Raw genomic sequence first — 26,725 nt, 5'->3', positions numbered from 1 at the left:
ATCACTCCATAACGGTCCAAGCACATCAATCACCAATTTCTCCGACAGTCTTTCTGGTATATCAGTTAAAGCCATGGAGCACCTCTCACCCACACACACCTTATCATAATTAGTGCAAACAATACAGTTTTGTTCTTTCTTCTCTATCTGTGCATCACACGCCAGCCACCAGTAACTGTTCCTTACCATATGCTTTGTCTTCACAATCCCTTGATGGCTCTCATGACCAAGACATATTATTGTCTCCTTCAATTCCTCTGGAGATACCAGTTTGTCCTCCCTCATGAGAATGCATTCCACAAATGTAGTTTATCTCTTAAGTTCCAGAAACCGTAAACACCTGCTTCTCTCGCTGTGCCTTTACTTAATTGTCCTTCCAGCAAATCTTTATTTATAACTTTTATTTTGTCATCTTTCAACATTTCATTATGCCATTCCTGTTTGGAAATCGCAGATTCCCACACTTCACACATTGCCTCTTGCTCCTCATCATGATTTTCCATTCAGTAAGTCCTACGTACCATGAATATATACCATTCTGAAGTCAAACTCTTGTAAACTGGACACCCACCTTCTTATTCTTTGCAATACCTTGTCTAATCCTTTAGCTGAAAAAATCTCAACCAACGGTTTGTGGTCGGTGTGTTGCTCAAATCTGATGCCCCATACGAAGCTCCTGAATTTTTCAGTAGCCAGTTTCACCGCCACAGCTTCTTTTTCATTGGCTGCATAGGCTTTCTCTGGCCCCTTCAATCTGTGTATGCAGAGAACAGTTACACCACTAGCTATCCAACTTCCCCACACAGGGGTCGTGGGATGAGTACTCCCAAGAGTGATTATCACTTACACTCAGCTGTATCGATCAAAATGAATCAGGTATCAAAAAACATATTTTAATAAGTATACACATACTTTAAAAAGACCATATGTATACCAAACACATCCATGGTCTGACTAAAACAAAGAAGACATAAGCATTTTTTTAAAGAATACATCAGAAGAAAAGTACAAAAACAAGACAAACACAAGAGTATGTCAGCTAAGAGGCCGGGGCCCTGGTTGTTGGGCGGTTCTCAGTATGCCCTGTGTGGGTTGTATCTCGATGCACAGTCCTCAGGGACAACCTGGTCCAGGGTTGACGATCTTGCTCTGGCTCATTCATTCTCGGATCGGGCCTGGGTACACCCCTTTGTCTGTCTGCGACTGATGGGCAGATCGCGCTGTTAACCACCACAGAAATTACTGTGAATCTGCAGTTGTGGGGACTCCCAGCGGGCCACAGTCGCTTGACACAGCTGAATCGTGTCTCCAGTCGATATGTTTGTATCCGGGGTGTATTATTGCCTGGTTTTCTAGGTGTCAAGCCTTGCTGGGTTCTAGTCGGTGTCCTATTTTGTCCCGTTCCCTGCTGCAGTCTATGCCGGTATTTGGTATGAAGTGGCCTGACACAGTATGTCTCGGCAACTGCGGGAACTTGGGAGGCTCATGTCCTTATCTCTCGCTAGCTAGCCATGCCCCGCAGGTAGAAATTAACTCTTGAACATTGGGCAGAGGGTGCTTTCAAGTATGACACATTTGTTTAGTTGACGGAGGTCTGTGCATACTCTGATCTTATCTGAAGGCTTCCACAATACCACCATGGGTGACACCCATTCCGAGGCATGAATGCTTTCTTTAATACCTTGCTTCTCTACGTTTTGATCATCTTTTACTCAAAGATAGTGGTATGGTGCATAGTTATTGTGCAATAGGTTTGCATCCATACTTCAATGAAATGCGAGGCATTAACCCCTTTAGGCATGCAATCCCTTCCTTCAACACCTCATATTCAGTTACGCTCTTGTGCTGCTCCACATCTTCAATTGCAAACACTGCTTCATCAGCATTTGTATCCAGGCATACTTTCAGGAGTCTTTGATGTGATCAACTTAAAAGAGAGGAACCCCCCTTCTTTGATACATGTACCCGTCATTCAGCATGTCTTTGAAATCCAGCATTGCTTTGAACCAGCCAATCAATCCAATCTTCACCCCTCCATTTGCTCTTGGTTTTATGTATACCTCACGTAAATATTTTAGACCGATTCTCCTCCTTACTCCTTCCGGGATTAGAGTGTATTTAGCACCTGAGTAGGCCATCATAGTATCAGAGTGCCATAAAATTGGACAGTTGTCATCAGCCTCTCTGTCATATCTTCTCCATCCCCTTCAGTAGATATACATTCTTCTCCTTCATCACTTTTTCATCCCCAATCCAATTGGTGGAACCTTTGTTTCTACAACATGTCGCTAACTGACATTTGCCAGTGCAAATCCTACATATCATCATTAATGCTGGGCAGGTCGGACTGTTGGCTAGATGGGTGTGGCTGTCACACCTATAGCAGGTTCTGACCATTCTCCATTCTCCTGTGTTTTGTCCTTGCCCATGTCCCTACATGTCTGACATCCTTCCCAATCTCTTATTCATTGTTCCCCTGCTCTCGGTATTATATCTGAAACCTCCGTTATCGTTACTCCATCTTCTCATTCCACCTTGGCCACTTATCAATGCTATGGATTCATTACATGGCTGCGGGGTAGCTGCAGGTGTAGGCTTAACAGAAGTCACCTTTATTCTATTGTAATGTCGAGACTGGACTACGCCAACTCCCTATACCTAGGGGTCCCAGCATACCACCTTGATAAACTCCAAAGAGCGCAAAATGCTGCTGCTAAACTGCTCCTCGCCCTGGGTCCAAGAGACCACTCCTCTCCACCTCTTAGAACCCTCCACTGGCTCCCAGTCAGACGAAGGGCCACCTTCAAGACACTGTGCATCACTCATCGTGCAGTGCACAAGACCGGCCCACTATACCTGCAAGATAAGTTTAAACCTTACCTCCCACCCTGCACCATATGATCAAGCACTGCCCTATTTTTAGTGTTCCCAACCACTAACTCCGTCAGGATCGGGGGGTCCTCTTTCTCAGTACTGGCCCGAATCTGTGGAACTTGTTTCCACCTCACATCCGACACACCCAACACCATATGACATTCTGCAAATTACTAAAAATATGGCTCTTTCCATAACACCAACAACAACCTTAAAGATGTGACTGAACTTCCAACAACCCAATGACTAAATGCACAATGGGACTCCCAACCTTGGCTTCAATGAATATGCCCACTGATTGTGCTATAGACAACCGTATCCCTGAACACTGAACGTTGATCTCTTTAGATCCTACCCACATTAAGCCCCAGCCCATAACACGTCCCTGTGACGTTGCTGTGTGCCCTTACTTCACCCTTGCAATGTCACCCTGCCCTGCCATTCCCATAATGTAGCTATATATCCCTCTGTATTACCCCCCTCTAACCTCAGTGTATCCCTCTATATTACCATCCTCTCTAGCCCCATGATGCCATTGCATGCCCCAATGTGTCTGTGTCGCTGTGCACCCTGCCTTCTGTTCCCAATGATTTCCATATGTATCCTTCTGCGTCCTGTCACTGTAACTCCAGCCCTCTATCACAATATATGCCCCTTTGTGCCTGTGTGTCACCATGTACCCTGCCCTCTTGTTCCTGTGATGTCACTATATTTCCCACTGTATTACCCTCCCCTCTGGCCCTGTGATGTCACTGGATTCCCTGCTGTGCTCGTGCGTCGCTGTGTACCTTCCCTCTTTTCCCCCTTGATGCCACTATGTATCCCTCTGCCACCCCCGTCCTGTCGCTGTAAGCCCAGCCCTCTGACATTTTATGCCCATCTCTGCACATTTGTTGCTGTGTACCCTGCCCCCCCCTGTTCCTGTGATGTCGCTATATATCCCAATGTATTTTGGATGGAATGGATAGATGGAAGGGATGGAAGGGATGGATGGACGGATGGATGGATGGACGGACGGACGGACGGACGGACGGACGGACGGATGGATGGATGGATGGATGGATGGAATGGACGGAATGATGGGACGGAATGATGGGACAGAATGATGGGACATATTGATGGGGTGGATTGATGGAACGGACAGGACGTACAGAATGGGACAGACGGGACAGGACAGGATGGGTGGAAGGGACGGAATGGGATGGGTGGAAGGGATGGAAGGGACAGAAGAGACGGATGGAACAGATTGATGGAAGGGATGGAATTGATGGATGGGACAGATGGGACGGATGGGACGGATGGGATGGATGGGATGGGACGGTACAGATGGGATGAGACGGGACAGAACGGTACAGATGGGATGGGAGGATAGGACGGGAGGGACGGGTGGAAGGGACAGAAGGGACGGGTGGAATGGGATGGATGGGAGAGATGGAAGGGACGGACGGAACAGATGGAATTACCTTACCCTCTAGTTCCCATGTGTGCACGTGACTCTGTGTACCCTGCTTTCTTTTTCGGCATGCTGTTGTTGTATATCCATATGTCCCCCTACTATCATTGTATGCCCAGCTCCCTGTCACTGAGTTCCTGTGATGTTGTTATGTATTCCACTGTACCCAACCTCTCGTCAATGTGTATGCCCACCGTGCCCGTGTTTCACTGTGTACCCTACTTTTTGTTCCCCATGCTGTTACTATATATCCATCTGCCCCCTCCTGTCGCTGTAAACCCAGCCCTCTGTCACTGTGTGTCTGTGTGTTGCTGTGTTCCCTGCCATCCTGTTCACATGCCTGGTCTCGGGCGCTTTAAGATGAACCATCATATCATATCACACCACTACGCTTACTCTCTACTTTACACCATCACACAACTAGATCACAGCTATACCCCTCAATAAATTCGGCCTAGCTTTTCACATACGAACACTAGCCCACGAACACTTCCTCACAGTAAAAAAATGCAACTATCCCATGACATTCCGGTCTAGTTGCTCACATAAGCTCCTTTCAGGCCTAACGCAGCCAGAACCCGGTCTGGGTGTCCACCCACCAGACTGTACACATCCAACTGATATCTTCAGCACCACTCCTAATGCTAGGCTGCAGCTACCATCCAGCAGTTACATCAGCTGCACACACATCTGGTCCACCCACGCACCCTATGACACTATCTCTCCCTACTAACTAGAACTACGGTTTCCGAGGGCGTTCAACCTTCCAGCGCTTTGAGATCATAGCAATGATATATAGAGCGCTATATAAATGCAAAGTAACATAACATAACATTCTGTCCACTAAGGTCTTTATGCACTTTTCTGTATGTTCAACCTCTTTGGCCACCGTCAGAACTGTTTCCAGTGGTGGTTCGTCCTCTGCGCACAGCCTTTCTCTTACTTTGCTACTTCTACACTGCAACATAATGTGGTCTCTAAGTCTCTCATCCAGCTGCTGATTAAACCTGCAAGTCCTTGCTAGTTTGCGTAATGCGGTCATATATTGCTCAACACTCTTCTTGAATGCATTTACCAAACTTGTACCGCTGTAGGATTGTGCTCAGTTTCTTCTCATAATGATTATTCATTTTCTTTATGGCTTTTTCATATTCGTTCATATCCTGACCCTCATCAGTGCTTAAGTCTGGTAGATCTTCCCATTTTTCTGTCCAGCTGCCCCCATACAGTGTAAAATAAAGATGTCTTCTGGTCTACACTGTAATTTGCACCGCACACCCCATTGGCATAGTGGTCAAAACTCTTTAGCCATCATTTCCATGGTATGGATGGCTCACGAGCCTCCAGTAGGAACATAGTAGGCAGTGGACCGCTCTGCATGGCAAGGTCTCCACCACCTCTGTGAGTAGCCGTGGCACTATAGTATCTGTGTAGTCTTTGACCAGTTCATATATTCAACATTGCATTCATTGCATTTTATCAAGTCTGCCAAAGGAAAACATAACATGTTTGGTTTGCTTTGTTTTGACTGGGACGAGGAGGAGTATATTAAGAACAGGTGCAGACAGTATATTATTGCCCGGCCCTTGAAATGGCCGCACGTCTCGTTCAAACTCAGAATGTTTGGAACGCGTTTCTTGGACGACTGGATGTATTTTGGCTTTGCTCCTCATGCAGTTTTCATAAATATTTCTCGATTCTGTTACACTTTTTGTTTCAGCCTTTTAAGGTATATGGGTCGTTTCGAACTTGAAATTATGAGAAGATATTTAAGGAGTTTTTGTGACGTACCTATCAAGATATGGAACTAAAGTAAAAAAAAACACATGCTGGGCGCGACGTTTGGCTTTTCTCTAAAACTTAAATAAATTCAAATTTAGAAATATATATATTTTTCCCATCATGCATCATAAATGACTCTGTGTGGACATGCGCGCCCAGGGAGCGACCCTTACAGTGGGACGTGTCACCCCCGCCACCGCCCCCTGTTCTAATGTTCTGGAAGGGGTCAGGAAACATCATTTACAGAACCAAGAAGCACAAGCTCCCTCAAGCACGAGATGCTGCCGACACATATGTCATGAGCACTTCGGGATCTGCAGGCTGCCCGCTCAACATGTGTGTATCACGATTCCAAACTCCTTTGCAATGGTGAGTGCTCTGGAAAATCAAATGAGCAAAAAATCCCTCTGTGCATTACATACTTAGTGAGTCGAACATATAAGCCGTATTTCATAGAGACACTGGTCAAATGGAAAGATCAGTGGTAATGCGCCTGCTCCCAAAATGCTCTTTGCTTTTATGCAAATGAGGTGGGAACCCTCATTGGTGCTCTTTCTTCCCTTCCCATTTCATATTGTCAAAAGAGTACAATAGGCTTGTCCCAGCCAATCCATTTGTGCAATGCTACCCATCCAGCGGAAAGTAGTGTGCATGTTTATTCTATATTTTGATAATGTGCAGTAAGATTAATGTAACCTTATAATGACTGATATCTATACTGCGCGTCATCATTACAAATGAGCATTATAACATGTTTACAGGGCTAGCTTACCATGTTTATAATTAAATAATTGTACATGTGTATCTCCCTTTCCCCCTGAATTATCTGTCTTTCTTCCCCTGGGCGGAAGTGCGAGAGAGAGAGTAAGACTGGAAGAGAGAGAGGGAGAGAAGGAGGAAGGGAGAGAAAGAGGGAGAGAGAGGGGGGAGGGAGAGAGGGATTTACAGAGGGAGAGCGGGGGAAGAGAAATAGGGAGAGAGGGACAGAGGAAGAGAGGGAGAGAGGAGAGAACACCATGGCAGGGAGCGTGTACAACGAAACCCTCAAGTCTGGAAGGGTTTAATTTCATTTGGCAAGCGGCACTCACAACAAAAATAAACTCTGCTTGGCATGCCACCAGGCCAGGCAGCGTTTACTCACTTTGCACTACAGCGTACAAATGTAAAGGGCAAAATCTGGCATAAACGCTTGTATTCCGCCTTTTGACCTTTACATATGCACCCCACAGTGCAAATGACAAAACTGTGTTGGAGGGGAGCCACTTACGTTGCAGAGTAAACTTAACAGCTCCTTGTCGTCAAATTCTAAGATTTGATAGTAACTGAGTGTAGAGGCGCAGGCGGGCATGGTAAAGGGCGAGTCCTGTTAGTAGAGCAGAACAGTACCAAGGCTAGAATGGATGGCAGCAGAGATGAGAAGCTTGGTAGCTTTGCGGGAACGAGGCAGATTTTATGAATGTTAAACAAGTGAAGAGGACAGAATCGAGAAACATTAGAAACAGGAGTAGAAAAAGAGCGAGACTGGTCAAAGAGTACTCCAAGATTAGGTCCAAAAGCGGAAATTGGGAGAAGGGGGGGTGTAAAGGGAACGGAGAAATAGTACAGGAGGAGCAAAAGAGTTGGTCTGTTTTAGAGGCACTTAAGTTAAGGAAAACAAAAAGGCATCCAGGATTGGATTTCCAGGAGATAAGCAGAAAGAGAGGAGTAAAGGCACAAAATGAGACAACAATCTGAGAATCACCCGCCTCGAAGTGAAAGGTAAAACCGAAGAAAGTAATACTAGAGGAAAGAGGAGAAGTGTAGAGAGAGAACAAGCGAGGTCCAAGAACAGCGCCTTGAAGAAGTGAGGCAGAACCGTGCTGGCCCAGAAGACTGAAAAAGTACAATTAGAGAGAATAAAACCAGTGTGGCAAGACAGGTGGGGTGTTCGACAGTGTTGAAGGCCTCCGAGAGTTCAATGAGGATCAGAACAGAAGATATGAGCTGGTGAAACGCTAAGGAGAGAGTGTGGCAGGACAGGTGGGGTGCTCGACAGTGTCAAAGGTGTCAGAGAGTTCAATGAGGATCAGAACAGAAGATATGAGCTTGTGAAACGCTAAGGAGAGAGTGTGGCAGGACAGGTGGGGTGCTCGACAGTGTCGAAGGTGTCAGAGAGTTCAATGAGGATCAGAACAGAAGATATGAGCTTGTGAAACGCTAAGGAGAGAGTGTGGCAGGACAGGTGGGGTGCTCGACAGTGTCGAAGGTGTCAGAGAGTTCAATGAGGATCAGAACAGAAGATATGAGCTTGTGAAACGCTAAGGAGAGAGTGTGGCAGGACAGGTGGGGTGCTCAACAGTGTCGAAGGTGTCAGAGAGTTCAATGAGGATCAGAACAGAAGATATGAGCTGGTGAAACGCTAAGGAGAGGGTGTGACAAGACAGGTGGGGTGTTCGACAGTGTCGAAGGTGTCAGAGAGTTCAATGAGGATCAGAACAGAAGATATGAGCTGGTGAAACGCTAAGGAGAGAGTGTGGCAGGACAGGTGGGGTGCTCGACAGTGTCGAAGGTGTCAGAGAGTTCAATGAGGATCAGAACAGAAGATATGAGCTTGTGAAACGCTAAGGAGAGAGTGTGGCAGGACAGGTGGGGTGCTCGACAGTGTCGAAGGTGTCAGAGAGTTCAATGAGGATCAGAACAGAAGATATGAGCTTGTCAAACGCTAAGGAGAGAGTGTGGCAGGACAGGTGGGGTGCTCGACAGTGTCGAAGGTGTCAGAGAGTTCAATGAGGATCAGAACAGAAGATATGAGCTTGTCAAACGCTAAGGAGAGAGTGTGGCAGGACAGGCGGGGTGCTCGACAGTGTCGAAGGTGTCAGAGAGTTCAATGAGGATCAGAACAGAAGATATGAGCTGGTGAAACGCTAAGGAGAGAGTGTGGCAAGACAGGTGGGGTGCTCGACAGTGTCGAAGGTGTCAGAGAGTTCAATGAGGATCAGAACAGAAGATATGAGCTGGTGAAACGCTAAGGAGAGAGTGTGGCAAGACAGGTGGGGTGTTCGACAGTGTCAAAGGTGTCAGAGAGATCAATGAGGATCAGAACAGAAGATATGAGCTGGTGAAACGCTAAGGAGAGAGTGTGGCAGGACAGGTGTGGTGCTCGACAGTGAAGAAGGTGTCAGAGAGTTCAATGAGGATCAGAGCAGAAGATATGAGCTGGTGAAACGCTAAGGAGAGAGTGTGGCAGGACAGGTGGGGTGCTCGACAGTGTCGAAGGTGTCAGACAGTTCAGTGAGGATAAGAACAGAAGATATGAGCTGGTGAAACGCTAAGGAGAGAGTGTGGCAAGACAGGTGGGGTGTTTGACAGTGTTGAAGGCCTCAGAGAGTTCAATGAGGATCAGAACAGAAGATATGAGCTCGTGAAACGCTAAGGAGAGAGTGTGGCAGGATAGGTGGGGTGCTCGACAGTGTCGAAGCTGTCAGAGAGTTCAATGAGGATCAGAACAGAAGATATGAGCTGGTGAAACGCTAAGGAGAGAGTGTGGCAGGACAGGTGGGGTGCTTGACAGTGTCGAAGGTGTCAGAGAGTTCAATGAGGATCAGAACAGAAGATATGAGCTGGTGAAATGCCAAGGAGAGAGTGTGGCAAGACAGGTGGGGTGCTCGACAGTGTCGAAAGACTCATAGAGTTCAATGAGGATCAGAACAGAAGATATGAGCTTGTGAAACGCTAAGGAGAGAGTGTGGCAGGACAGGTGGGGTGCTCGACAGTGTCGAAGGTGTCAGAGAGTTCAATGAGGATCAGAACAGAAGATATGAGCTGGTGAAACGCTAAGGAGAGAGTGTGGCAGGACAGGTGGGGTGCTCGACAGTGTCGAAGGTGTCAGAGAGTTCAATGAGGATCAGAACAGAAGATATGAGCTGGTGAAACGCTTAAGAGAGAGTGTGGCAGGACAGGTGGGGTGCTCGACAGTGTCGAAGGTGTCAGAGAGTTCAATGAGGATCAAAACAGAAGATATGAGCTGGTGAAACGCTAAGGAGAGAGTGTGGCAGGACAGGTGGGGTGCTCAACAGTGTCGAAGGTGTCAGAGAGTTCAATGAGGATCAGAACAGAAGATATGAGCTGGTGAAACGCTAAGGAGAGAGTGTGGGTCGACAGGTGGGGTGCTCGACAGTGTCGAAGGTGTCAGAGAGTTCAATGAGGATCAGAACAGAAGATATGAGCTGGTGAAACGCTTAAGAGAGAGTGTGGCAGGACAGGTGGGGTGCTCGACAGTGTCGAAGGTGTCAGAGAGTTCAATGAGGATCAGAACAGTAGATATGAGCTGGTGAAACGCTAAGGAGAGAGTGTGGCAGGACAGGTGGGGTGCTCGACAGTGTCGAAGGTGTCAGAGAGTTCAATGAGGATCAGAACAGAAGATATGAGCTGGTGAAACGCTTAAGAGAGAGTGTGGCAGGACAGGTGGGGTGCTCGACAGTGTCGAAGGTGTCAGAGAGTTCAATGAGGATCAGAACAGAAGATATGAGCTGGTGAAACGATAAGGAGAGAGTGTGGCAGGACAGGTGGGGTCAGAGAGTTCAATGATGATCAGAACAGAAGATAGTTTCGAATGACAGAGTGTGAAACATGCTGAATGCCGTTGCCCTGGCAACTCTAAAGGACATTGTTATTCAATGTTCCTCCATCTGTGTCATCTTAAACCCATGTGGCTTCCCTTTTGTTGTTTGCGATCTTGCAGTGCTGACCAATGTCCCTTTCATGTCTGCATGATGGCCATCATGATGACTGGCATGGTGGAGATGTGCTTATAATGCATCCTGTGTTCTTTTGTCGTTGACAGTTGCTGAGAGTCGAGGGATCCTTGACAGCGTACAGCGGTTCTCGCTTCTACCCACCTACCTGCCGGTAAGCTACCACATCCACCACAGCGATGTCTACTTCTTCTTGAAAGAAGCAAATCAAGACATTATGAGGAACTCAAGTCTGCAGTCTAGGGTGGAACTCTTCCTCATTTACAAAGCAAAGAGGCCCCCTGTCGTGAACGCCACCTACGGGCCCTTCACCACAGAGCAGACAGTACCTCCGGAGCTGCTCTTCCCGTCCAATCTCTTCGGCTCCACGGACGAGTTCACTTTCAATTGGAAGCTGAAATCTTACATTATCAATGCCAAGATCTACCCCAACAGGCCCAAAGTTCAGATCCTCTTCTACGTGGCGGGGCGGGACTGGGATGACTACGCCACCACGGAGCGGCTTCCCTGCCTCAGGGTCTTTGCCTTCAGGGAAACCCGGGAGGTGAAGGGCAGCTGCAGGCTCAAAGGGGATCTTGGACTCTGTGTAGCCGAGTTGAATCTACTGCCCGACTGGTTTGAGCCGCCCACCGTTGTTTCTGGTCGCAAGAAATTGATGGACCCGTCAGAAGGGAGCTCGGTGGAGCTCTACTACGCAGTCCATCGCGGAGATGAGAACGGGGAATGCCGCAAGGACGAAGCGAGGAAAGGCAATGGGATCCGCTTCGGTCGAAGCAACACCGAGGACAATGGCCCACCCTTGCAAAGGATTGGGAGTGTGTTTCTCTACCAGACACGCAACGAACCTTTGCTGCAGGAAATGTGGCTGGACCCTAATATTGTGATCCATTTCCCACCCACGCCTGCCAAAGAACCAGCTAAGCAGACCTTCTTCCTGTCCATTTCAAGGGACGCGACACTGGAGCAATTCATGGTGTGGTGAGTACAGCTGTGCCTTCAATGCATGTGTGATAACATGATTAGAAATGCCTGTCCGTAGGATATAGGAATTAGTGCGCGCTGAGACAGAAGAGTAAGGACTCCTGCAGGCCTGGGACGTGAATCACTCACGCATTGCGCGCCCTTTCAGATTATGGATCGGGTGGGGGGGGGGGGCATAATGACTTCTGCTCTTCTCTGGAAGCTGTCTCCGCACGGGGTGGGGGCTGGGGGTGAAGATTTGCCCCAGCGTGAGCGATTATAGGATCTGAAGGAATAGTCGATGCAGCCGCTTTTAGAAGTAGGCGCGCGAGAAGCCACTGTTGCCGACAGTAAACATGTTCTTTTGACCACAGCAGGCATCTTGGTCATGTCTACCCCTTTTACAGGTCCTGAGGGAAAAAAAATCATAAAATTAAAACAACCTGTTGTGCTACTCACGGCTAATGGTCCCAGTTCACACAGCTGCGCCCCCCCCCCGGTCCCCACTCACTCACTCATGGAAGCCCCCATTGCCGAAGGGAGGGGCCCAGACATTATGTTGGTCGCAGGGTCTACTTTTTCTTAAAATCGAACTAAACATGCAAAGAAACCACTCCTGGCAGGGACGGTCAGGGTCCGGAGCAGGTGGGAAGGGGGTGTTAAGAGCTCAGGGCAAGCAATGGGGGTCCTTTGGGGATGGGATGGAGGGGGTTTCCCTGAAACTGTTCCCAAAAAAGAAAAGAAAACACATGTGTTTCTTAGAAATACGCTGAGTAATACATTTTGCTATTTTGAATGTCTTAATTTAGAACTTTGCTTGAAGTGTTTACATTAATTTCAAAGTAAAATGAGTCACTATTAGCTCTTTATTTCCACCGCTTCGTTTTCAGGCTGTGCTCATTCCTGGGTTATTCTAACACAGATTCCGCGCCACACAGAGCCCAGGAAAATATGCATGCCATAGGCATGTCTGGAGGGCGGATAAGGAAGGGAGGAGGAGACAGTGGGGCACACAGCTCTCTGCTTGCAGAGAGACAGCAGGGAGGGAGGGGAGACAGTGGGGCACACAGCTCTCTGCTTGCAGAGAGACAGCAGGGAGGGAGGAGGAGACAGTGGGGCACACAGCTCTCTGCTTGCAGAGAGACAGCAGGGAGGGAGGGGAGACAGTGGGGCACACAGCTCTCTGCTTGCAGAGAGACAGCAGGGAGGGAGGGGAGACAGTGGGGCACACAGCTCTCTGCTTGCAGAGAGACAGCAGGGAGGGAGGGGAGACAGTGGGGCACACAGCTCTCTGCTTGCAGAGAGACAGCAGGAAGGGAGGGGAGATGTTGGGGCACACGGCACTCTGCTTGCAGAGAGACAACAGGGAGGGAGGGGGAGACCGTGGGGCACACAGCTCTCTGCTTGCAGAGAGACAGCAGGGAGGGAGGGGGAGACAGTGGGGCACACAACTCCCTGCTTGCAGAGAGACAGCAGGAGGGGAGAGGGAGACAGTAGGAATACACCTCTCTGCTTGCAGAGAGACAGCAGGAAGGGAGGGGAAGACAGAGGGGCATACATCTCTCTGCTTTCAGAGAGACGGCAGGAAGGGTGGGGAGACGGTGTGGCACACAGCTCTCTGCATGCAGAGAGACAGCAGGAAGGGAGAGGGAGACAACAGGGGATTCATCTCTCTACTTGCAGAGAGACAGCAGGGAGGGAGGGGGAGACAGTGGGGCACACAGCTCTCTGCTTGCAGAGAGACAGCAGGGAGGGAAGGGAGACGGTGGGGCACACAGCTCTCTGCTTGCAGAGAGACTGCAGGGAGGGAGGGGGAGACAGTGGGGCACACATCTCTCTGCTTGCAGAGAGACTGCAGGGAGGGAGGGGAGACGGTGGGGCACACAGCTCTCTGCTTGCAGAGAGACGGCAGGGAGGGAGGGGGAGACAGTGGGGCACACAGCTCTCTACTTGCAGAGAGACAGCAGGGAGGGAGGGGAAGAAACTGGGGCACACAGCTCTCTGCTTGCAGAGAGACAGCAGGAAGGGAGGGGGAGACCGTGGGGCACACAGCTCTCTGCTTGCAGAGAGACAGCAGGGAGGGAGGGGGAGACAGTGGGGCACACAACTCCCTGCTTGCAGAGAGACAGCAGGAGGGGAGAGGGAGACAGTAGGAATACACCTCTCTGCTTGCAGAGAGACAGCAGGAAGGGAGGGGAAGACAGAGGGGCATACATCTCTCTGCTTTCAGAGAGACGGCAGGAAGGGTGGGGAGACGGTGTGGCACACAGCTCTCTGCATGCAGAGAGACAGCAGGAAGGGAGAGGGAGACAACAGGGGATTCATCTCTCTACTTGCAGAGAGACAGCAGGGAGGGAGGGGGAGACAGTGGGGCACACAGCTCTCTGCTTGCAGAGAGACAGCAGGGAGGGAAGGGAGACGGTGGGGCACAAAGCTCTCTGCTTGCAGAGAGACTGCAGGGAGGGAGGGGGAGACAGTGGGGCACACATCTCTCTGCTTGCAGAGAGACTGCAGGGAGGGAGGGGAGACGGTGGGGCACACAGCTCTCTGCTTGCAGAGAGACGGCAGGGAGGGAGGGGGAGACAGTGGGGCACACAGCTCTCTACTTGCAGAGAGACAGCAGGGAGGGAGGGGAAGAAACTGGGGCACACAGCTCTCTGCTTGCAGAGAGACAGCAGGAAGGTTGGGTGAACAGTCTTCGGTGAGAGTTCAGTGGCACCTGTTGAGGGCTTTGACTTCATTTTGAAATGTGTTGAAGAAAATCCTGTGTGGAGACACGTTTTTATTTTCTTAAATTTGAGGAGCGTAGTGTTGCGTCTGTTTTGTTGGGAATGTCATTTTGGACATTGGGTATGAATGCCTATACAGACACTGGTGCACTAAGGAGGCCCTCGGCCGGCCCATAGAGCCGAGGTTTGCTCAGAAGTACTTTAAGATGAGATAGCTGCACCGTGAGATGGATGGGGGTGCAGATTTATTACTCCAACACCAATCAATAAGGACAACTCAATGGTTTGGCAAAGGGAGTCCATTTAATGACAAGTACGAAAAACGGGGAGTCATGGCAATCAGCAGTGATGCGATCGTCCTTCACGCCTTCAACTCCAATGAACTTCATAAAAACACATCCATTATACTGAAAGTTCATCATAAGTGACGTGTAACACTCAAAAGTTAATAAGCATTTCTATTGGTAAGGAAAAGGTAACTTTAATATAGGTGCGATATCTGTATATGGTAACGGAGTGAGGGGATTGGGTAAAACACTGTCAGGTGGGCATCTAAGCCCTTCCTTCAAAATGACGACTTTGGACGTCACCAAAAGTATGACGTCTCATTGGTTCTACTAAATATAGGACCCTAGATTGTGTGGTCCATTGTGATTGAGTTGGCACCAACCCCATGCATACATTTACAGTTTACTTAGCAGCACACAGAATGGTCAGCCAGGTGCAGGGTACCCCCTAAGCTACCCGGCCTTCCTCCAATTAATGTTACAATCAATCATCGCTTCAGCAACAATGTGTCAATTATATTACTGTGGTTGGTCTCGAAACTGCATCTTCTGTCTGGGAAAGTTCCGCTATCTTCTCCTGTGCGGATGCCACGTGTAGGTGTGAACTCGTGCTTCTCCTTGCTGGGATGGTCACGTGATGCAGACACCATGAATTTGCCTAGTTTCTCTCGATTTGTGCATTTAATTCTTACTTGGCTTGCCACCTGGCTACGCTTCCTTATCTTGACCATTCAGAGACAGGATATTCTGTTCTTAGGTTTCAATTAGATGTAGCTACTGTTTGTTCCTTCTATTGGTATGACCCTGGCGCTCCTGGCACGAGTTGCATCTGCTGAGTTTCATTTCAGCCATCCCTTCTCGTTTTGCTAGAATATGAATCTTGTCTTGTTTGTAATACAATAAAGAGCAAGATGATACGTGTTGTTTACTTGCCTCCAACCCCCTCACACAAAAACTCTATAAGGTTTTCCAGCATCACTAGTCCTGAAAAAAATGGACCGTCTGCTATAACTGATTTACACAAATGTATAACAAGTTTATTGTTATTTTAAATAAACTTGTTATACATTTGTGTAAATCAGTTATAGCAGACGGTTCATTTTTTCAGGACTAGTGATGCTGGAAAACCTTATAGAGTTTTTGTGTGAGGGGGTTGGAGGCAAGTAAACAACACGTATCATCTTGCTCTTTATTGTATTACATATATCTATATCCCCGTTGGTGGAGTAGGATGTTTTCATGTTAATAGGGATTCTTTATACCTATTTAAACATATTCTTGTCTTGTTTGGCCTCTAGTAACCTGAGTTGATTCTGCTTTTCGCGTAAAGTGGAATCGCACTTATAATACTGTGCTTTGTTTTGAGGTAGATTATATACAATGGCGCTTGCCGTGCTATTCTTCTACTTAGCATAGCAAGCCGCACTGGTTTCTTAGATTTCTTGTGGTTTCAGGCATATGTACAGGCGTAAACTGGTCGACTGTAGTCATTTTGCTTACAGCTTAACTCTCTTACATTTTGATAGCTTTCTATCGCTTTAAGCTCACAATCTCTGTCCTCATGGCGTTTCGTCTCCTTGTGTAATTCTTGGTTCGTCATCTGTTCTATCTGTGAGTCCGTCCGGGCTCTCGTGATGTCACCCTTCATCTTCCATTAAGACCTTTTTGGTTTCTTCTGGGATGGTACTTCACCAATCTTCATTTCGTCTCATTTGTTGGTAGGGTTTTCTCAATGGATACATTACTGTCCATGGTTTGTCTGGGTTTTGGTACTTCAATAGGTGGTGATCTTCTGATGTGTACTGGGAAGAGCCCTACTGCAGCTCTCTGCCGATTTATTTGTTCATCATATGTCACATATTTTGGTGTGAATGTTCCTGGTACTTCAAAATGGGTGATGGGAGTGCAGGCTTTATTTGGGATCTCCTCTACACTGGTGTGAATGCAATTATAGACACTGGGTGGGAATGCCATTACAGACACTGATGTGAATGCCAACACAAACACTAGGTGGGAATGCCATTACAGTGACTGTGTAGGAATACCATTACAGAGACTGGGGGGCATTCCATGACAGACACTGATGTGAATGCCAACACAAACACTAGGTGGGAATGCCATTACAGTGACTGGGTAGGAATACCATTACAGAGACTAGGTGGGCATGCCATGACAGACACTGAGTGTGAATGCCATTATAGTCACTGAGTGGGAGTGCCATTATAGACACAGAGTGGGAGTGCCATTATAGACACTGAGTGGGAGTGTGATTACAGACACTGAGTGGGCATGCCATGAAAGACACTGGCTGTGAATGCCATTACAGATACTGAGTGTGAATGCCATTATAGACACTGAGTGGGAGTGTGATTATAGAGACTGGGTGGGAATGCCATTACTCTGGACGGAACTGTCATTACAGACTCTCGGTGTGAATGCCATTACAGACACTGAGTGTGAATGCCATTATAGACACTGAGTGGGAGTGCGATTACAAACACTGAGTGTGAATGCAATTGCAGACACTGGGTGGGAATGCCATTACAGAAACTGGGTGGGAATGCCATTGCAGAGACTGGGTGGGAATGCCATTACAGACTCTGGGTGTGAATGCCATTACAGACACTGAGTGTGAATGCCATTATAGACACTGAGTGGGAGTGCCATTACAGACACTGAGTGTGAATGCAATTACAGACACTGGGTGGGAATGCCATTTCAGAGACTGGGTGGGAATGCCATTACAGAAACTGGGTGGGAATGCGATTGCAGAGACTGGGTGGGAATGTCATTACAGAGACTGGGTGGGAATGCCATTACAGAGACTGGGCGGGAATGCCATTGCAGAGACTGAGTGGGAATGCCATTACAGTGACTGGGTGGGAATGCAATTACAGAGACTGGGGGGAATGCCATTGCAGAGACTGGGAGGGAATGCCATTACAGAAACTGGGTGGGAATGCCATTGCAGAGACTGGGTGGGAATGTCATTACAGAGACTGGGTGGGAATGCCATTGCAGAGACTGGGTGGGAATGCCATTGCAGAAACTGGGTGGGAATGCCATTGCAGAGACTGGGTGGGAATGTCATTACAGAGACTGGGTGGGAATGCCATTACAGAGACTGGGCGGGAATGCCATTGCAGAGACTGAGTGGGAATGCCATTACAGTGACTGGGTGGGAATGCAATTACAGAGACTGGGGGGAATGCCATTGCAGAGACTGGGAGGGAATGCCATTACAGAAACTGGGTGGGAATGCCATTGCAGAGACTGGGTGGGAATGTCATTACAGAGACTGGATGGGAATGCCATTGCAGAGACTGGGTGGGAATGCCATTGCAGAGACTGAGTGGGAATGCCATTACAGAGACTGGGTGGGAATGCCATTGCAGACACTGGGAGGGAATGCCATTACTCTGGACGGAACTGTCATTACAGACGCTGGGTGGGAGTGCCATTACAGAAACTGGGTGGGAATGCCATTGCAGAGACTGGGTGGGAATGCCATTACAGACTCTGGGTGTGAATGCCATTACAGACACTGAGTGTGAATGCCATTATAGACACTGAGTGGGAGTGCCATTACAGACACTGAGTGTGAATGCAATTGCAGACACTGGGAGGGAATGCCATTACTCTGGACGGAACTGTCATTACAGACGCTGGGTGGGAGTGCCATTACAGAAACTGGGTGGGAATGCCATTGCAGAGACTGGGTGGGAATGCCATTACAGACTCTGGGTGTGAATGCCATTACAGACACTGAGTGTGAATGCCATTATAGACACTGAGTGGGAGTGCCATTACAGACACTGAGTGTGAATGCAATTACAGACACTGGGTGGGAATGCCATTTCAGAGACTGGGTGGGAATGCCATTACAGAAACTGGGTGGGAATGCCATTGCAGAGACTGGGTGGGAATGTCATTACAGAGACTGGGTGGGAATGCCATTACAGAGACTGGGCGGGAATGCCATTGCAGAGACTGAGTGGGAATGCCATTACAGTGACTGGGTGGGAATGCAATTACAGAGACTGGGGGGGATGCCATTGCAGAGACTGGGAGGGAATGCCATTACAGAAACTGGGTGGGAATGCCATTGCAGAGACTGGGTGGGAATGTCATTACAGAGACTGGGTGGGAATGCCATTGCAGAGACTGAGTGTGAATGCCATTATAGACACTGAGTGGGAGTGCCATTACAGACACTGAGTGTGAATGCAATTACAGACACTGGGTGGGAATGCCATTTCAGAGACTGGGTGGGAATGCCATTACAGAAACTGGGTGGGAATGCCATTGCAGAGACTGGGTGGGAATGTCATTACAGAGACTGGGTGGGAATGTCATTACAGAGACTGGGCGGGAATGCCATTACAGACACTGATGTGAATGCCAACACAAACACTAGGTGGGAATGCCATTACAGTGACTGTGTAGGAATACCATTACAGAGACTGGGGGGCATTCCATGACAGACACTGATGTGAATGCCAACACAAACACTAGGTGGGAATGCCATTACAGTGACTGGGTAGGAATACCATTACAGAGACTAGGTGGGCATGCCATGACAGACACTGAGTGTGAATGCCATTATAGTCACTGAGTGGGAGTGCCATTATAGACACAGAGTGGGAGTGCCATTATAGACACTGAGTGGGAGTGTGATTACAGACACTGAGTGGGCATGCCATGAAAGACACTGGCTGTGAATGCCATTACAGATACTGAGTGTGAATGCCATTATAGACACTGAGTGGGAGTGTGATTATAGAGACTGGGTGGGAATGCCATTACTCTGGATGGAACTGTCATTACAGACGGTGTGAATGCCATTACAGACACTGAGTGTGAATGCCATTATAGACACTGAGTGGGAGTGCGATTACAAACACTGAGTGTGAATGCAATTGCAGACACTGGGTGGGAATGCCATTACAGAAACTGGGTGGGAATGCCATTGCAGAGACTGGGTGGGAATGCCATTACAGACTCTGGGTGTGAATGCCATTACAGACACTGAGTGTGAATGCCATTATAGACACTGAGTGGGAGTGCCATTACAGACACTGAGTGTGAATGCAATTACAGACACTGGGTGGGAATGCCATTTCAGAGACTGGGTGGGAATGCCATTACAGAAACTGGGTGGGAATGCAATTGCAGAGACTGGGTGGGAATGTCATTACAGAGACTGGGTGGGAATGCCATTACAGAGACTGGGCGGGAATGCCATTGCAGAGACTGAGTGGGAATGCCATTACAGTGACTGGGTGGGAATGCAATTACAGATACTGGGGGGAATGCCATTGCAGAGACTGGGAGGGAATGCCATTACAGAAACTGGGTGGGAATGCCATTGCAGAGACTGGGTGGGAATGTCATTACAGAGACTGGGTGGGAATGCCATTGCAGAGACTGGGTGGGAATGCCATTGCAGAAACTGGGTGGGAATGCCATTGCAGAGACTGGGTGGGAATGTCATTACAGAGACTGGGTGGGAATGCCATTACAGAGACTGGGCGGGAATGCCATTGCAGAGACTGAGTGGGAATGCCATTACAGTGACTGGGTGGGAATGCAATTACAGAGACTGGGGGGAATGCCATTGCAGAGACTGGGAGGGAATGCCATTACAGAAACTGGGTGGGAATGCCATTGCAGAGACTGGGTGGGAATGTCATTACAGAGACTGGGTGGGAATGCCATTGCAGAGACTGGGTGGGAATGCCATTGCAGAGACTGAGTGGGAATGCCATTACAGAGACTGGGTGGGAATGCCATTGCAGACACTGGGAGGGAATGCCATTACTCTGGACGGAACTGTCATTACAGACGCTGGGTGGGAGTGCCATTACAGAAACTGGGTGAGAATGCCATTGCAGAGACTGGGTGGGAATGCCATTACAGACTCTGGGTGTGAATGCCATTACAGACACTGAGTGTGAATGCCATTATAGACACTGAGTGGGAGTGCCATTACAGACACTGAGTGTGAATGCAATTGCAGACACTGGGAGGGAATGCCATTACTCTGGACGGAACTGTCATTACAGACGCTGGGTGGGAGTGCCATTACAGAAACTGGGTCAGAATGCCATTGCAGAGACTGGGTGGGAATGCCATTACAGACTCTGGGTGTGAATGCCATTACAGACACTGAGTGTGAATGCCATTATAGACACTGAGTGGGAGTGCCATTACAGACACTGAGTGTGAATGCAATTACAGACACTGGGTGGGAATGCCATTTCAGAGACTGGGTGGGAATGCCATTACAGAAACTGGGTGGGAATGCCATTGCAGAGACTGGGTGGGAATGTCATTACAGAGACTGGGTGGGAATGCCATTACAGAGACTGGGCGGGAATGCCATTGCAGAGACTGAGTGGGAATGCCATTACAGTGACTGGGTGGGAATGCAATTACAGAGACTGGGGGGGATGCCATTGCAGAGACTGGGAGGGAATGCCATTACAGAAACTGGGTGGGAATGCCATTGCAGAGACTGGGTGGGAATGTCATTACAGAGACTGGGTGGGAATGCCATTGCAGAGACTGAGTGTGAATGCCATTATAGACACTGAGTGGGAGTGCCATTACAGACACTGAGTGTGAATGCAATTACAGACACTGGGTGGGAATGCCATTTCAGAGACTGGGTGGGAATGCCATTACAGAAACTGGGTGGGAATGCCATTGCAGAGACTGGGTGGGAATGTCATTACAGAGACTGGGTGGGAATGTCATTACAGAGACTGGGCGGGAATGCCATTGCAGAGACTGAGTGGGAATGCCATTACAGTGACTGGGTGGGAATGCAATTACAGAGACTGGGGGGAATGCCATTGCAGAGACTGGGAGGCAATGCCATTACAGAAACTGGGTGGGAATGCCATTGCAGAGACTGGGTGGGAATGTCATTACAGAGACTGGGTGGGAATGCCATTGCAGAGACTGGGTGGGAATGCCATTGCAGAAACTGGGTGGGAATGCCATTGCAGAGACTGGGTGGGAATGTCATTACAGAGACTGGGTGGGAATGTCATTACAGAGACTGGGCGGGAATGCCATTGCAGAGACTGAGTGGGAATGCCATTACAGTGACTGGGTGGGAATGCAATTACAGAGACATGGGGGGAATGCCATTGCAGAGACTGGGAGGGAATGCCATTACAGAAACTGGGTGGGAATGCCATTGCAGAGACTGGGTGGGAATGTCATTACAGAGACTGGGTGGGAATGCCATTGCAGAGACTTGGTGGGAATGTCATTACAGAAACTGGGTGGGAATGCCATTGCAGACACTGGGAGGGAATGCCATTACTCTGGACGGAACTGTCATTACAGACGCTGGGTGGGAGTGCCATTACAGAAACTGGGTGGGAATGCCATTGCAGAGACTGGATGGGAATGCCATTACAGACTCTGGGTGTGAATGCCATTACAGACACTGAGTGTGAATGCCATTATAGACACTGAGTGGGAGTGCCATTACAGACACTGAGTGTGAATGCAATTGCAGACACTGGGAGGGAATGCCATTACTCTGGACGGAACTGTCATTACAGACGATGGGTGGGAGTGCCATTACAGAAACTGGGTGGGAATGCCATTGCAGAGACTGGGTGGGAATGCCATTACAGACTCTGGGTGTGAATGCCATTACAGACACTGAGTGTGAATGCCATTATAGACACTGAGTGGGAGTGCCATTACAGACACTGAGTGTGAACGCAATTACAGACACTGGGTGGGAATGCCATTTCAGAGACTGGGTGGGAATGCCATTACAGAAACTGGGTGGGAATGCCATTGCAGAGACTGGGTGGGAATGTCATTACAGAGACTGGGTGGGAATGCCATTACAGAGACTGGGCGGGAATGCCATTGCAGAGACTGAGTGGGAATGCCATTACAGTGACTGGGTGGGAATGCAATTACAGAGACTGGGGGGGGATGCCATTGCAGAGACTGGGAGGGAATGCCATTACAGAAACTGGGTGGGAATGCCATTGCAGAGACTGGGTGGGAATGTCATTACAGAGACTGGGTGGGAATGCCATTGCAGAGACTGAGTGTGAATGCCATTATAGACACTGAGTGGGAGTGCCATTACAGACACTGAGTGTGAATGCAATTACAGACACTGGGTGGGAATGCCATTTCAGAGACTGGGTGGGAATGCCATTACAGAAACTGGGTGGGAATGCCATTGCAGAGACTGGGTGGGAATGTCATTACAGAGACTGGGTGGGAATGTCATTACAGAGACTGGGCGGGAATGCCATTGCAGAGACTGAGTGGGAATGCCATTACAGTGACTGGGTGGGAATGCAATTACAGAGACTGGGGGGAATGCCATTGCAGAGACTGGGAGGGAATGCCATTACAGAAACTGGGTGGGAATGCCATTGCAGAGACTGGGTGGGAATGTCATTACAGAAACTGGGTGGGAATGCCATTGCAGAGACTGGGTGGGAATGCCATTGCAGAAACTGGGTGGGAATGCCATTGCAGAGACTGGGTGGGAATGTCATTACAGAGACTGGGTGGGAATGCCATTACAGACACTGGGCGGGAATGCCATTGCAGAGACTGAGTGGGAATGCCATTACAGTGACTGGGTGGGAATGCAATTACAGAGACTGGGGGGAATGCCATTGCAGAGACTGGGAGGGAATGCCATTACAGAAACTGGGTGGGAATGCCATTGCAGAGACTGGGTGGGAATGTCATTACAGAGACTGGGTGGGAATGCCATTGCAGAGATTGGGTGAGAATGCCATTGCAGAGACTGAGTGGGAATGCCATTACAGAGACTGGGTGGGAATGCCATTGCAGACACTGGGAGGGAATGCCATTACTCTTGACGGAACTGTCATTACAGACGCTGGGTGGGAGTGCCATTACAGAAACTGGGTGGGAATGCCATTGCAGAGACTGGGTGGGAATGCCATTTCAGAGACTGGGTGGGAATGCCATTACAGAAACTGGGTGGGAATGCCATTGCAGAGACTGGGTGGGAATGTCATTACAGAGACTGGGTGGGAATGCCATTACAGAGACTGGGCGGGAATGCCATTGCAGAGACTGAGTGGGAATGCCATTACAGTGACTGGGTGGGAATGCAATTACAGAGGCTGGGGGGATGCCATTGCAGAGACTGGGAGGGAATGCCATTACAGAAACTGGGTGGGAATGCCATTGCAGAGACTGGGTGGGAATGTCATTACAGAGACTGGGTGGGAATGCCATTGCAGAGACTGGGTGGGAATGCCATTGCAGAGACTGAGTGGGAATGCCATTACAGTGACTGGGTGGGAATGCAATTACAGAGACTGGGGGGAATGCCATTGCAGAGACTGGGAGGGAATGCCATTACAGAAACTGGGTGGGAATGCCATTGCAGAGACTGGGTGGGAATGTCATTACAGAGACTGGGTGGGAATGCCATTGCAGAGACTGGGTGGGAATGCCATTGCAGAGACTGAGTGGGAATGCCATTACAGAGACTGGGTGGGAATGCCATTGCAGACACTGGGAGGGAATGCCATTACTCTGGACGGAACTGTCATTACAGACGCTGGGTGGGAGTGCCATTATAGACGCTGAGTGGGAGTGCCATTATAGACACTGAGTGGGAGTGCCATTACAGATACTGAGTGTGAATGCCATTATAGACAATGAGTGGGAGTGCGATTACAGAGACTGGGTGGAAATGCCATGACAGACACTGAGTGGGAATGCCATTGCAGGGACTGGGTGGGAATGCCATTACAGAGACTGGGTGGAAATGCCATTACAGAGACTGGGTGGGAATGCCATTACTCTGGATGGAACTGTCATTACAGACTCCGGGTGTGAATGCCATTACAGACACTGAGTGTGAATGCCATTATAGACACTGAGTGGGAATGCCATTACAGACACTGATGTGAATGCCAACACAAACACTAGGTGGGAATGCCATTAAAGTGACTGGGTAGGAATACCATTACAGAGACTGGGGGGCTTTCCATGCCAGACACTGATGTGAATGCCAACACAAACACTAGGTGGGAATGCCATTACAGTGACTGGGTAGGAATACCATTACAGAGACTAGGTGGGCATGCCATGACAGACACTGAGTGTGAATGCCATTATAGTCACTGAGTGGGAGTGCCATTATAGACACAGAGTGGGAGTGCCATTATAGACACTGAGTGGGAGTGTGATTACAGACACTGAGTGGGCATGCCATGACAGACACTGGCTGTGAATGCCATGACAGACACTGGCTGTGAATGCCATTACAGACTCTGGGTGTGAATGCCATTACAGAAACTGGGTGGGAATGTCATTACAGAGACTGGGTGGGAATGCCATTGCAGAGACTGGGTGGGAATGTCATTACAGAGACTGGGTGGGAATGCCATTACAGAAACTGGGTGGGAATGCCATTACAGAAACTGGGTGGGAATGCCATTGCAGAGACTGGGTGGGAATGCCATTACAGAAACTGGGTGGGAATGCCATTGCAGAGACTGGGTGGGAATGTCATTACAGAGACTGGGTGGGAATGCCATTACAGAAACTGGGTGGGAATGCCATTGCAGAGACTGGGTGGGAATGCCATTACAGAAACTGGGTGGGAATGCCATTGCAGAGACTGGGTGGGAATGTCATTACAGAGACTGGGTGGGAATGCCATTGCAGAGACTGGGAGGGAATGCCATTACAGAAACTGGGTGGGAATGCCATTGCAGAGACTGGGTGGGAATGCCATTGCAGAGACTGAGTGGGAATGCCATTACAGAGACTGGGTGGGAATGCCATTGCAGACACTGGGAGGGAATGCCATTACTCTGGACGGATCTGTCATTACAGACGCTGGGTGGGAGTGCCATTGCAGAGACTGGGTGGGAATGCCATTACAGAAACTGGGTGGGAATGTCATTACAGAGACTGGGTGGGAATGCCATTGCAGAGACTGGGTGGGAATGCCATTGCAGAGACTGAGTGGGAATGCCATTACAGAGACTGGGTGGGAATGCCATTGCAGACACTGGGAGGGAATGCCATTACTCTGGACGGAACTGTCATTACAGACGCTGGGTGGGAGTGCCATTATAGACGCTGAGTGGGAGTGCCATTATAGACACTGAGTGGGAGTGCCATTACAGATACTGAGTGTGAATGCCATTATAGACAATGAGTGGGAGTGCGATTACAGAGACTGGGTGGAAATGCCATGACAGACACTGAGTGGGAATGCCATTGCAGGGACTGGGTGGGAATGCCATTACAGAGACTGGGTGGAAATGCCATTACAGAGACTGGGTGGGAATGCCATTACTCTGGATGGAACTGTCATTACAGACTCCGGGTGTGAATGCCATTACAGACACTGAGTGTGAATGCCATTATAGACACTGAGTGGGAATGCCATTACAGACACTGATGTGAATGCCAACACAAACACTAGGTGGGAATGCCATTACAGTGACTGGGTAGGAATACCATTACAGAGACTGGGGGGCTTTCCATGCCAGACACTGATGTGAATGCCAACACAAACACTAGGTGGGAATGCCATTACAGTGACTGGGTAGGAATACCATTACAGAGACTAGGTGGGCATGCCATGACAGACACTGAGTGTGAATGCCATTATAGTCACTGAGTGGGAGTGCCATTATAGACACAGAGTGGGAGTGCCATTATAGACACTGAGTGGGAGTGTGATTACAGACACTGAGTGGGCATGCCATGACAGACACTGGCTGTGAATGCCATGACAGACACTGGCTGTGAATGCCATTACAGACTCTGGGTGTGAATGCCATTACAGAAACTGGGTGGGAATGTCATTACAGAGACTGGGTGGGAATGCCATTGCAGAGACTGGGTGGG

The 26,725-nt window shown here is 49.0% G+C and overlaps 1 protein-coding gene across 1 annotated transcript in view; it reads left to right on the top strand.

Annotated features, from left to right (window-relative positions):
• The window catches only part of LOC138492751 (transmembrane protein 132D-like), a 4,310,707-nt gene that overhangs the window by 937,557 nt on the left and 3,346,425 nt on the right, over positions 1-26,725 (top strand). The window contains exon 2 of the mRNA XM_069620132.1: positions 10,932-11,820. Within this exon, the coding sequence (XP_069476233.1) occupies positions 10,932-11,820 (889 nt within the window). The remainder of the gene's footprint in view (positions 1-10,931; positions 11,821-26,725) is intronic.

This window comes from Ambystoma mexicanum, chromosome 10, assembly GCF_040938575.1.
Source record: "Ambystoma mexicanum isolate Mex_15411 chromosome 10, UKY_AmexF1_1, whole genome shotgun sequence".
Lineage (NCBI taxonomy): Eukaryota > Metazoa > Chordata > Amphibia > Caudata > Ambystomatidae > Ambystoma > Ambystoma mexicanum.
This window is presented reverse-complemented; position numbering and strand designations above follow the sequence as displayed.